General features: G+C 46.8%; 2 protein-coding genes across 3 annotated transcripts in view; both read left to right on the top strand.

Annotated features, from left to right (window-relative positions):
- TIMELESS (timeless circadian regulator) overlaps positions 1-4,360 on the top strand; it is a 36,461-nt gene extending 32,101 nt beyond the window's left edge. For both annotated transcript variants that reach the window (XM_036301031.1, XM_036301032.1), the window contains 8 exons: positions 64-146; positions 369-511; positions 691-871; positions 957-1,025; positions 1,139-1,257; positions 2,304-2,529; positions 2,883-2,987; positions 3,116-4,360. In XM_036301031.1, the coding sequence (XP_036156924.1) occupies positions 64-146; positions 369-511; positions 691-871; positions 957-1,025; positions 1,139-1,257; positions 2,304-2,529; positions 2,883-2,987; positions 3,116-3,189 (1,000 nt within the window). In that variant the 3' untranslated portion in view covers positions 3,190-4,360. The remainder of the gene's footprint in view (positions 1-63; positions 147-368; positions 512-690; positions 872-956; positions 1,026-1,138; positions 1,258-2,303; positions 2,530-2,882; positions 2,988-3,115) is intronic.
- Positions 4,361-7,968: 3,608 nt separating this feature from the next.
- APOF (apolipoprotein F) lies at positions 7,969-9,876 on the top strand. The gene is made up of 2 exons (XM_036298987.1): positions 7,969-7,975; positions 8,979-9,876. The coding sequence occupies exons 1-2, from the start codon at positions 7,969-7,971 to the stop codon at positions 9,743-9,745; spliced, it is 774 nt and encodes a 257-aa protein (XP_036154880.1). The 3' UTR covers positions 9,746-9,876.
- The last annotated feature ends 1,527 nt before the right edge of the window (positions 9,877-11,403 follow it).

Below are 11,403 nucleotides of genomic sequence, written 5' to 3' on the forward strand. Positions count from 1 at the left end.
TGAGATGGGGAATCCTCTGTTCGCTGCCTCGGCCGCCTCTTCCACCGACACCTTCCTAAACAGGAAAGGAACCCACATCGTACTGTGGACAGAAGATCAGGAGCTGGAGCTGCAGCGGCTTTTTGAGGAGTTCCAGGCCTCAGATGGTAAGTGAGGTAGAAGTTCAGAGAACCTCTGAGAGGAGAGCCACGCTGTCCATGTCTTCCCCCCTGCCTCCTGTTCCCCAGTAAGGCTTGTCCCATCCCTTCTGCCCACTCACTATACTTGTGGTATCATCTCTGAGTGAATCAAGCCAGCCTCTTTCCTCTGATTGCCTTTATTTCTCTTCCCTCTGCTGCTCTTGAGTGTTCACACTTCCTTCTTTATAGATGTCCTGGGTCATATCATGAAGAATATCACAGCCAAACGCTCACGGGCCCGAATAGTGGATAAGCTGCTGGCTCTGGGGCTGGTGGCTGAGCGGCGGGAGCTATACAAGAAACGCCGGAAGAAGTCGGCACCTTCGGGCTCGGTAATAATCTACCCCTGGCTCTGCTGGCGTGGGACCACTCCCCCTGAGTGCTCCGTAGAGGTAGCCCGCCCAGGATCTTCCTGCTTCGGGCTGTTCTGACTGGGTCCACCCGGAACCAAAGGACCCCACTCAGTTCCTCACCTTGTCTCCTATCATTTCCCACCCCCATTGAATTTTAGTCTAATGGAGCGGCGTCCCCGAAAGATTTTTGCCAGGAAGATCTGGAAGAAGAGGAAAACCTGTCAGAGGAAGATAGTGAAGAGAATGAGGAGAAAGAGGAGTGCTCAGAAGCAGAACAAACCCCCCCGGGGAGCTCAGTCCTGTCAACTGGAAACCTTGGGCAAAGCCTGCGTCAGGAAGGTGAGGGCTTGGGCTGGGCGAGGAGTCTCGAGTGGAGGGGGGTTTCTGCACGTGGGCCAAGGTCAAGTTTTCCTCTTTCCCGTAGGCTTTTCTGCTCCTCTCCTGTGGCTCCAGAACTGCCTGGTTCAAGCAGCAAACGACCGGGAAGAGGATGGTGAGTGGGTAAATGATGGTTTCAGCGGGACTGGGGCTTTGGAAGCGGCTGGCCTGGGAGAGAGGACCAGGTCTTTCTTCACATCTTTACCGTATGACTATGGACCCTTCTAGGCTGCTCCCAGGCAGTTCCGTTGGTGCCGCTGACAGAAGAAAATGAGGAAGCAATGGAAAACGAGCAGTTTCAGCAGCTGTTGCGCAAGCTAGGGGTTCGGCCTCCTGCCTCTGAGCAGGTAAGTGCACCAGTCACAGTGGCAGCCAAGTTGTGTTGGTGCTATTTCAAAATATACCTCCTCCCAAAAAAATACAAAAAATTAAACAAATAAAGAACAATAATAAAATATATATATATATATATATATATATATATATATATATATATACCTCCTCATTTTGCTGACCGAGATTCTGCAGCAGCTGTTCTGCCAGTTTTCCTCTCCAGTTTCTTCTTCCACGAAGTCCATATTCCATGCTGCCCCCTTAGTTATCTTTTTTTTTTTTTTAAATATATTTTATTGATTTTCCACAGAGAGGAAGGGAGAGAGATAGAGAGTTAGAAACATCGATGAGAGAGAAACATCGATCAGCTGCCTCCTGCACATCCCCCACTGGGGACGTGCCCGCAACCCAGGTACATGCCCCTGACCGGAACCGAACCTGGGACCCCTCAGTCCGCAGGCCGATGCTCTATCCACTGAGCCAAACCGGTTTCGGCTAGTTATCTTTTTAAGATATAGATTTGGTCAATTTTTGTAGCTTCACGGCACCCACATACCTACCTTACTCCATAGTCATCCTTGGACTACTTCATACTCCAAACACTTGATCGTGCCAGCCCCTCCCCTGGAAGCTCCAACACACCCAGCCTTGAAGAGTCAGTTCAGTCGTCACCTCCCCAGAGAAGCAGTCTCTCTCACTTTCTATCCCTGATGCAAAAGTAATCACTTTGGCCACTGAGATTTGTTCATTTCCTTGATACAGCCCCAATCCTGTGGTGTTAGACTACAGTGATTTTTTTTTCTCCCATTGGATTGTAAGTTCCTTGAGGGAGGGATCATATCTGATTCACCTTTTTAGACCCCCCAGGATTCATGTATTCAATTAACAACTATATGACTGACAACTTCTTAATGTAGCAGACAGCATGCTAGATGTTGGGCATATATTGGGTGAGTAAGCAGTACGTTCATAACCGTTGTGGATCTTCACCAGTGCAGGTTCATAGTTACTCAGTGAATAATATTAAAGTCTCTTATTTTCAACTTCTTTGTCCTTGTAGGAAACCTTCTGGCGAATTCCAGCCAAGCTGAGTCCCACCCAGCTCCGGAGGGTAGCAGCTTCTTTGAGTCACGCAGAGGAAGAGGGAACGCTTCGGCCAGGGCTAGACCCGAAAGTCCCTGGAGAGCAAGCCCCCGAAGAAGAGCACCAGAAGGAAGACCGAGCACAAGCCCTGAGGGCCCTCCTGTTAGCCCGGAAAAAGAAAGCCGGCCTGGTGTCCCCAGCGGGTAATAGCAGGGCCACCTATTGAGGACTCACTGTGCGGCCGCCATGTTGATCTAGGCAGTGGTTCTCAACCTTCCTAATGCCGCGACCCTTTAATACAGTTCCTCATGTTGTGGTGACCCCAATTTCATTGTTATAAATTGAACATAATTAAAGCATAGTGATTAATCACAAAAACAATATGTAATTATATATGTGTTTTCCGATGGTCTTAGGCGACCCCTGTGAAAGGGTCGTTCGACCCCCAAAGGGGTCGCGACCCACAGGCTGAGAACCGCTGCTCTAGAGGCTGGTAGAGTATTCTGATAGTATGGGGGCCCATTCCCTCATCTTATGCTTCTTATGGTCATTTCAGAGGCAGAGATCGCTGGTGTCAAAGAGCAGCCGAAAGTGGCACCCAAGAAGCGACAACTGCTGGACAGCGATGAGGAACGGGAGGAAGATGAGGGTGGGAGCAAAGGTAGGGAGTCTGGGGCCTGCTCTTTCCCTGATGTTGGCACTCTTCAGTCCTGAGGATGAACGCTGTCCCCTCCTTCCCCTTTAACGTGTTAGACATTTTCCCTCTTCTCACTCCTGTCATTCTTACAGCACCGGAGCTGGGAGCTCCGGGAATCCAAAAGAAGAAACGGTTTCATATTGAGGATGAAGATGAAAGCGACTGAAGAGCCAGAAGCCTAAGGGTAGAGACAGGCCTGTGTTTAGGTGGTGAGCTTAAATCAGAATTGGAAGGGTCATACAGGACCAGAAACTCCTCTTACTGGACAGAAGCAGTATAGTCCTGGGCTTCGCCGTGGATTTGGGGTCCAGGCAGTTCAGACCACGGCCATCCTTGTTCCTCCCTGTTTTACCCGTATGCCTCGGTAGCTCCCTCACTCGGCTCCTTCCAGGAACCATTCTTTGGGCTGTTAGTGCCCCTTAGCAAACGGAAGGAGTGAGTGAAACCTAGACGGTACCCGGGACCTCTCTTACTGGTCTGTTCCTTTTGGCTTTCTGCTGGAGGTGGGTCATGGCACCAGGCAGGGAGCTCTGTGACATGATGGGTAGGGGTATTGCACCATTTAAAAAGCACCAGATGCTCCCATCTTCATTTTCTTTCCTATGATCACAGCCTAGACACCAGATTGAGCCTAATTCCTGCAGTTGAGGTGGGGCTGGGATGTAGTCCTCCCCAGATGTTGAATATGTTTGGTTTGTGTTTGGTATTGAGTTAACCATGTAAAATTAAAAGTTGCCAATGTTGATCTGACTTCTAATCCATCTAAGTACCCTGCTGTGCTCTTGGGAGAACTTTTAACTATTAAGGTTAAAACAAACCATCAACCTTCCATTTTCTCTTGCTTTCCCTACAGAAGACACAGAAAAATACTCTCACCTCAAGGTCCTTTCTCTAGGATAAATCTTTAGGGTGACAAGAGTTTGCAGGAGGAAGAAACGGGAGCTGCAAAGGGAGAAAAAGCCAGTTTGTCAGCACGGGGCAGAGGGGAAGACAAAGTCTAGGCAAGGAGTGGGTAAATACGGCTATTGTCACGGCTTTCCCTGTTCTTGGAAACTGTCAGCTTTCTGGCTCACTTGTGTTTCCAGGTGAGGTAAGGTGAAGGTGAGATTCAGAAAATAGCCATTCAGATCAGGGAGAGCCCTCGGGAAAGGATGGATTTGGGCTGTCTTGTTTCTCTGACTTGGTTTTTTTTTCCTTCCGACAACCTCTAAAGATAAATGAATATGTTTGGTATTGAATTAAACATGTGAACCCTAATATAAACTATGTATATAGGTAATAATAGTTAATAATACATAATAAAATAAATAATAAAAATTTAAAATAATTGCAACAAATGTATCACACCAATGGAAGATGTTAATAGGGGAAACGGGTTGGTGGAGAGGGATTACTTGGGGACAGTCTATTCTTCCTGCTCAGTTTTTCTATAAACCTAAAACTACTCTAAAAAATAAATGCCATGCCCTAACCGACTTGGCTCAGTGGATAGAGCATCGGCCTTCGGACTCAAGGGTCCCGGGTTCGATTCCGGTCAAGGGCATGTACCTTGGTTGCGGGCACATCCCCAGTGGGGAGTGTGTAGGAGGCAGCTGATTGATGTTTCTCTCTCATCGATGTTTCTAACTCTCTATCCCTTTTCCTTCCTCTCTGTAAAAAAATCAATAAAATATATTTTTTAAAAAATTTTAAAAAATTCCATTAATTATAATACCCATAAACAAACAAATGAAACCGAAATAAACTCATGGATACAGAGAACAAACTGATGGTTGCCAGATGGGAGGAGGATTGGGGGACTGGGTGAAAAAGGTGAAGGGATTAAGGGGTACAAATTGGCTGTTACAAAATAGTCATGGGGGTGTAAGGACAGCATAGAGAATATAGTCAGTCGGTAATGTAATTACGTGTGGTGCCAGGTGGGCACTAAACTTACCGGGGCATCACTTTGTAAGTTATGTAATGTCTAACCACTCTGCTGTACACTGAAACTAGTATCATATGAACGTCAACTGTAACTGAAAAAATAAAACCCCTAAAAAACGAGGCACCCAAGAGGTGACAACTAGTGGGAACTGATGAAGAACTAGTGGGAAGATGAGGGCAGGAGCAAAGGTGAGAAGTCTGATTGGGGGGACATGCATTTGTCTTCAGCCCTCTGTCATTCCTTCCTCCGTCTTGGAGACAAACTCACCACCATTTTCTCTCCCCCCGCCATAGTTACACAGCCAGTCTCTCTCCCCTGTTGTTTCCAAGGCACTAGAGTTTGAAATTCACGGAATTTCAACAAAATGGCATTTTCATATTGAGGATGAGGACACTGACTAATGAACTGGAGGTGGAGATGGGCCCATTTATGGATGGTAAACTCGAGTCAGAAATGGGAAATTCATATTAGCATAACCAGTGGACACAGACACTGGAGCGGTGGGGGCTTGCCTGGGGTGGAAATGGCTGGGGGGAGGGGGAGGTCAATTGGGGGAAAAGGAGACATATGTAAAACTTGAGACAATTTAAAAATGTGAAACATGACTACATATGAAAATTAAAAAATTTTAAAAAAAGAAATGGGAGAATTCGAAGGACCCAGGATTTTCAGGCAACAGTGTTAGATGCCTCTACATCCAGTTTCTTCTCCCAATTTTAGGAGTGTATAGTTCCCTGAAGACTTACTCCTCTAGAAACCTTTTTAAAGTTGTTATTATATTTTTTACTATTTATTTGTTTATTTTATTTTTGGAGAGAGACATTAATTTGTTGTCCACTTATGTATGCCTTCATTTTTTTTTTTTTGTATGTGCCCTGACAGGGTATCAAACCCTCAACCTTGGCGTACCGGGATGGCGTTCTAATCAACTGAGCTACCTGGCTAGGTCCTAGAAACTTTTTCTTTTCTCTTTTGGATTTCTCTTTGCTTGTTATGGGCCCCTTCCTGGGGCTGAGAGGAGTGAGTAACATGGGAGAAGGGACCCAGGACACCTTTGGCTGTCTGCCAGGAGCGGGTTATAGCACCAGAAAGGAACCTTTATGGCACAGTGATATGTAGACTTTTGTACCAGTTTTAGGAGGCACCGTATGCCATCATTCCCTATTTTCCCCACTGCAGTTTCTCATCTAGGCCCCCATATGAGAAATGAAGCCCTAATACCTATGGTTTAATGCAGGCTTAGAGATACTATTGTGATAATCTGTTTCATTAGGGTATTGCATTGGAATTAAGAAGGTAAAAACTGCCCTGACTGGTTTGGCTCAGTGGATAGAGCGTCAACCTGCGGACTGAAAGGTCCCAGGTTCGATTCCAGTCAAGGGCATCTACCTTGGTTGCAGGCACATCCCCAATAGGAGGTGTGCAGGAGGCAGCTGATAAATGTTTCTCTCTCATCAATGTTTCTAACTCTCTATCCCTCTCCCTTCCTCTCTGTAGAAAATCAATTAAAAATATATTTTTTTAAAAAGAAGGTAAAAACGGAAAAATCGCTCTGATTTTTTCTGACTTGCTAGTAGGTTCTATTTTCCCCTTCCTATACCTGATAAATCCATTGATTGACAACTGATTTGGCATCTCCTCCCCAGAAATCATTGGCAAAGCTGCCTTTCACCTCCTTGCTTCCCCAGAAGATACAGAGGAATTTTTCCTGCTCCAGGTTTGGGTCTGCAGAGACCTGGGTCAGGAAAAGCAGTAACCACCAAGGGGAAGGCCTGTTGGTCAGCATGGGGCAAAGGTGAGGAGGACCGAGCCTGAGCCTGAAGCGGAGGGTAAATATTTGTTAATGTTACGTCCTCAGTGTTTTCAGGGGAGTCATCATTTGTGGCTGGGGTGAAAGAGAAAGTGGGATGTAGAAGACGGGCATTCCAGTTAGGGAAGCACCGAGGCAAAGGACGTGCTTGTATGATCTCGTTCCTCTGGCTTATTTCTTGAGCAGGTGAGGATCGTTCAAAGCCTGGGAGGGCGGGAGTGAAGCTATGTTGAGGATAACAAGTTTCCAAGGGCTAAGACTTCTAGCTCTGACCAGTCTTGGTGTCTCTTCATCTTAAGCCTTTACCTACTTCCCAACCTGACCATCGCTTCTTTCCAGCAGGCCTTTTTCTGCTGACCCACCATGACTCAGGCGGTGCTGCTTCTTTGCTGTATCTCGCTATCCCCAGCGGCTGCCTTTCTAAGAAATGTCCAGAAAGGGGCTCTGACCTCCCAGCTGTGTTTCACAGAACCTGGGCATCCTTCTAACATGCTCTCTAACCAGATCCCAAGACCTGCCAGGATCTCTTGGACACAGCCCCTCTCCTTAGCCCCTCTGCCTATGTACCTATCCACTTGGCTCTGGAGGTGGCCCAGGAGGAGGCTGGCTGCTCAACTGAGGCCCACACTCTGCAGCCTCAGCTTGTTAGTGTGAAAGGAAAGGACCGCTGAAACCCTCATTCCTGAGAGTAAGAAGCACAATGAGGAAGAAGGCATTGGCAATGGTAAGGTCATTCTGTGGGGATGAATCTAACACTCAGATTATCGCCCTGAGGAATGTATTAACTACACCCACTGGGATGGCTGGCCTAGCAGTTCAAATGGTAATTGAGTTTGCCCCAAGTTAAGAAGAGCCTCTTAGTGTCTATGGACGATGACAATGTAATTTATCAAATGTTCAATTATTCTGAGGTGCTTTATGGGGAAATTGATGCCAGCGTTTGTCCAGGTTTACTTCCGGTATTCAGTGCCACTTCGGTGATAAGTCTCCTTTACCAGAACTGTGTTCAAGGATGGGATATGGTAAGGAGTTAGAAGTTTTGGAGAGCAATTAGGACAAAAGTATTCTCTCTATCCCAGTGCTAACACACATGTGTGGGTGGTCTTAGCCTTGCCCCTCTCCATTTAGTAGCTACCTCTGAGTCTCTATTTCTTAATCCATTTCCTTCTTTCAGCTATCATATACTGGGCATATAATGCGTTTTAAGCATGAATGGTACTTTAACCTTTTTTCATTCACTTACCTTATACCAAAACCTCAACTAGATGCTGTTGTAGCTTGTTAATTGAATTTTTAAACGGAAAAGAAATTTTAAAAAGAGCAAATAGTAGATATATATCTAATTTCTGATTCTGGGTCTCCTGGTGTCTCTCATGAGCTAGAGTGGGAACATGGCAGGGAACTGTAGAAAATGCCAAAGCCCCAAGCCGTTTGGCTTAATGGATAGAGCGTTGGCCTGTGGACTGAAAGGTCCCGGGTTTGATTCCGGTCAAGGGCACATGCCCGGGTTGGGGGCTTAATCTGCAGTATGGGGTGTGGAGGAGGCAGCCAATCAATGACTCTCTTTCATAATTTATGTTTCTATCTCGTTCTCTCCCTCTCCCTCTCTGAAATCAATAAAAAAATACATTTTTTTAAAAAAGATAAAGTTTAAAAAAGAAAGAAAATGCAAAAGAACAAAGTCTTAGGTATTGAGGTAAAGTGTGCAACAAGGGGCAAGGTCTGAGCACCAGTACCAATGAACAAATATTTGCAGAGATTACATCTCTTACTGATCATAGGGGATAGCAAATATGTCCATTATTCATGGGACAGAGAAGTGGGCAGCACTGAATCGAGCAGCTACCCACCTGTCAAGGTAGTCTCACTTCTCAGTGCCTGGACTGTGAAGTAATTTGGGGGCCCCCTATAAATGGGTGGAAATAAAGCAGAGGAAATCCCTGATAACCTAGAGAGAAGGCCCAGTGCAAACAATTGAGTTGCATTTCCTGTTTCCTAGGCCTTAGCCTAAAAAGAACAGAAGCTTGGGGATCCTTTCCCCCTCCTCACGTGGGAGTCTACTTGTTCTTCAATAAATCTCCACCTTTGCTATAAAAGAAAAAAAAAACACACACAAAAAAACAGGAGCTTAAAGTAGTTGGAGAAGGTATGCCCTGAGTCCTGGGAACTTACAGACCACATCTCAGGGGAGCTGTGTTTCTGGTTTTTCCCTCTCCAGTGTACTCTGGCCCAGACATGCGTGGCCTCAGACTCATCATACCACTGGAGCTGCTGCTTTGTTGCTACCTCCTGCTGCACCCTGTGGATGCCATTTCATATGGAAACCAGACAAATATCCTGATGCACCTTCCCTCATCCTTGGAATCCTGGCCACCCTCCTCAGGCCCCTTGCCCTGCCAGACCCTGCTCCCAAAGTCCCTGCCTGGCTTTGCCCATATGGCCCCTCTACCCAAGTTTCTGGTAGGCCTGTCACTGATGATGGCCCTGAAGGAAGCTGGCTGCCATGCTGATGCACAGGCCCTGCAGCTTCAGCTCTACCGCCAGGGGGGTATACATGCTACACAGATCCTCACCCGACATCTTCAACGGCTGGAGAAAGGCAGAAACACCGAGAGGGGCGTGTCAGTGGATGCCCTGGCCTCTGCCCTGCGGCTGTTGGCCCGGGGACAGCCAGGCCCAGAAAGGGCCCGGCGCTCCACCATCCAGGACTGCGACTTTGAACAGGAGCAGGATGTGCACAGTATAGTCCAGTGGTTGCCAACAGTGAGAACCTACTACAACCTGGGCACAGCTTTGTATTATGCTACTCAGGACTGTTTGGACAAGGCCAAGGAACGAGGCCAAGATGGGATCATAGACCTGGGTTATGACCTTTTAATGACCATGGTTGGACTGGGAGGGGGGCCCATGGGACTAGTGATCGGCACTGCACTTAAACCTGCAGTGAAGGCTGGGGTTGAACGGTTGATCGAGTATTACCATTAGAACGAGACAGCCCGGCCTATGTGGGTCATTGGTTGAGCAGCGACCTATGAACCAGGAGATTGCAGTTCGATTCTGGCCAGGGCATGAGCCCAGATTGCAGGCTCAGCTCGATCGCCAGTGTGGGGCGTGCAGGAGGCAGTCAATCATGATTCTCTCTCATCATTGATGTTTCCATCTCTTTTTCCCTCTCCCTTCCTCTCTGAAATCAATAAAAATATATTAAAAAAAAAAAAAAGATACAAACACCTCTCCTCCAGAGACTAGCAAAGAGGGCTTGGGCAGCACCTCTATGGTGGCCCCTTTGGTGTCAGACGTAGTAAATTCAGCTCCTTACTGGGAGTGGCCCTTGTTCCAGGACTATGAATATGATCCTGAGAATGAGAGTTTTGGAATATAAAAGGTGGTAAACACAGAATAAATAAATCTAGTATTCTGACTGAGAAGGCTAACCCCTATTTTGTAAAACTACTGTTTGGAATTCTCTGCTATTCTTTAGACGGCCTCTTATTCTAAAAAAAATAATAACTTTGCTTTCTAGCCTGCTTTAGCCTGCTTGAATAATGAGGAAGATAAACTTAGCTGTCTGACCTTGTCGGCCAGAGACTAGATACGCCCATACTCTCAATGCCATGCCAGGTTCATTTTTTAATTGGATAGAACTGTCTAGTTTTCAAGGCTACCAGCGAGATACCCACTAAGCACACATAGGGCTGGCTCTTTCATAAAAAGGGAAGCTCTGCTTGTAGCTCTCCTTAGAATTTGAATTCATTTTCTCTAAGCCCACCGCGGTGAATAAAGTGTAACTCCAAACTCTCTGAGCATTGCTTCATTTATTCCGGCTCTCTGTAACATGACAAGCTGTGTGCAGAATCCAAATTTCTGATTTGTTACAGGGGAGGAAGGCAGTGCTACAAAATGTAGGCGTTTTAAAGTGTGGGGTTTGGAGGCAGAGGGTTTGGTTTTTAATCCAGGTTCCACTTGTTTGAGCCTCAATGATCACTAACTAATAACTTCTTTCTCCAAGCTCAGTTACTAAAATTTCTAAGGAGGGGGATGATGATGCCCTGACCGGTTTGGCTCAGTGGATAGAGCGTCGGCCTGTGGACTGAAGGGTCCCAGGTTCGATTTCCGTCAAAGGCATGTACCTTGGTGGCGGGCACATCCCCAGTAGGGGGTGTGCAGGAGGCAGCTGATCGATTTCTCTCTCTCTCATCGATGTTCCTAACTCTCTATCCCTCTCCCTTCCTCTCTGTAAAAGATAAAAAAATATATTAAAAAAAAAAAAGAGGGGGTGGATGATTTTCAGTTCTATGGGTTTTGTGGAAATTTTAAAAAGGAACCTAAAGCTTTTAGCACAGTACCATCAGTAAAGTTATTTTGTTATTGCTTCAGCCCTCCCCTTCCGATCCCAAAATGTTGAAATTCCGGTCCCACCCCTTCTTATGGAGCCCTAAGCGCTTCCACGGTCGCGAGCTGGTCTCATTTCCTTCTCCGCCGAGTGGGTTCTCGGAAATCAGCAGTTTCAGTCCAGGGCCATTCCATTAATTGGACTCCTCCCTCCGCAGATAGGGGGCGGGGCTTACTGGAGGTTTTCCCACCAATCGCTGGGACTGGAGGTGTGGCTTACGCGCCGCTGGTCCCGCCCCGCGGAGAGGGAG

The sequence above is a fragment of the Myotis myotis genome, unplaced genomic scaffold (assembly GCF_014108235.1).
Source record: "Myotis myotis isolate mMyoMyo1 unplaced genomic scaffold, mMyoMyo1.p scaffold_m19_p_3, whole genome shotgun sequence".
Classification (NCBI taxonomy): Eukaryota; Metazoa; Chordata; class Mammalia; order Chiroptera; family Vespertilionidae; genus Myotis; species Myotis myotis.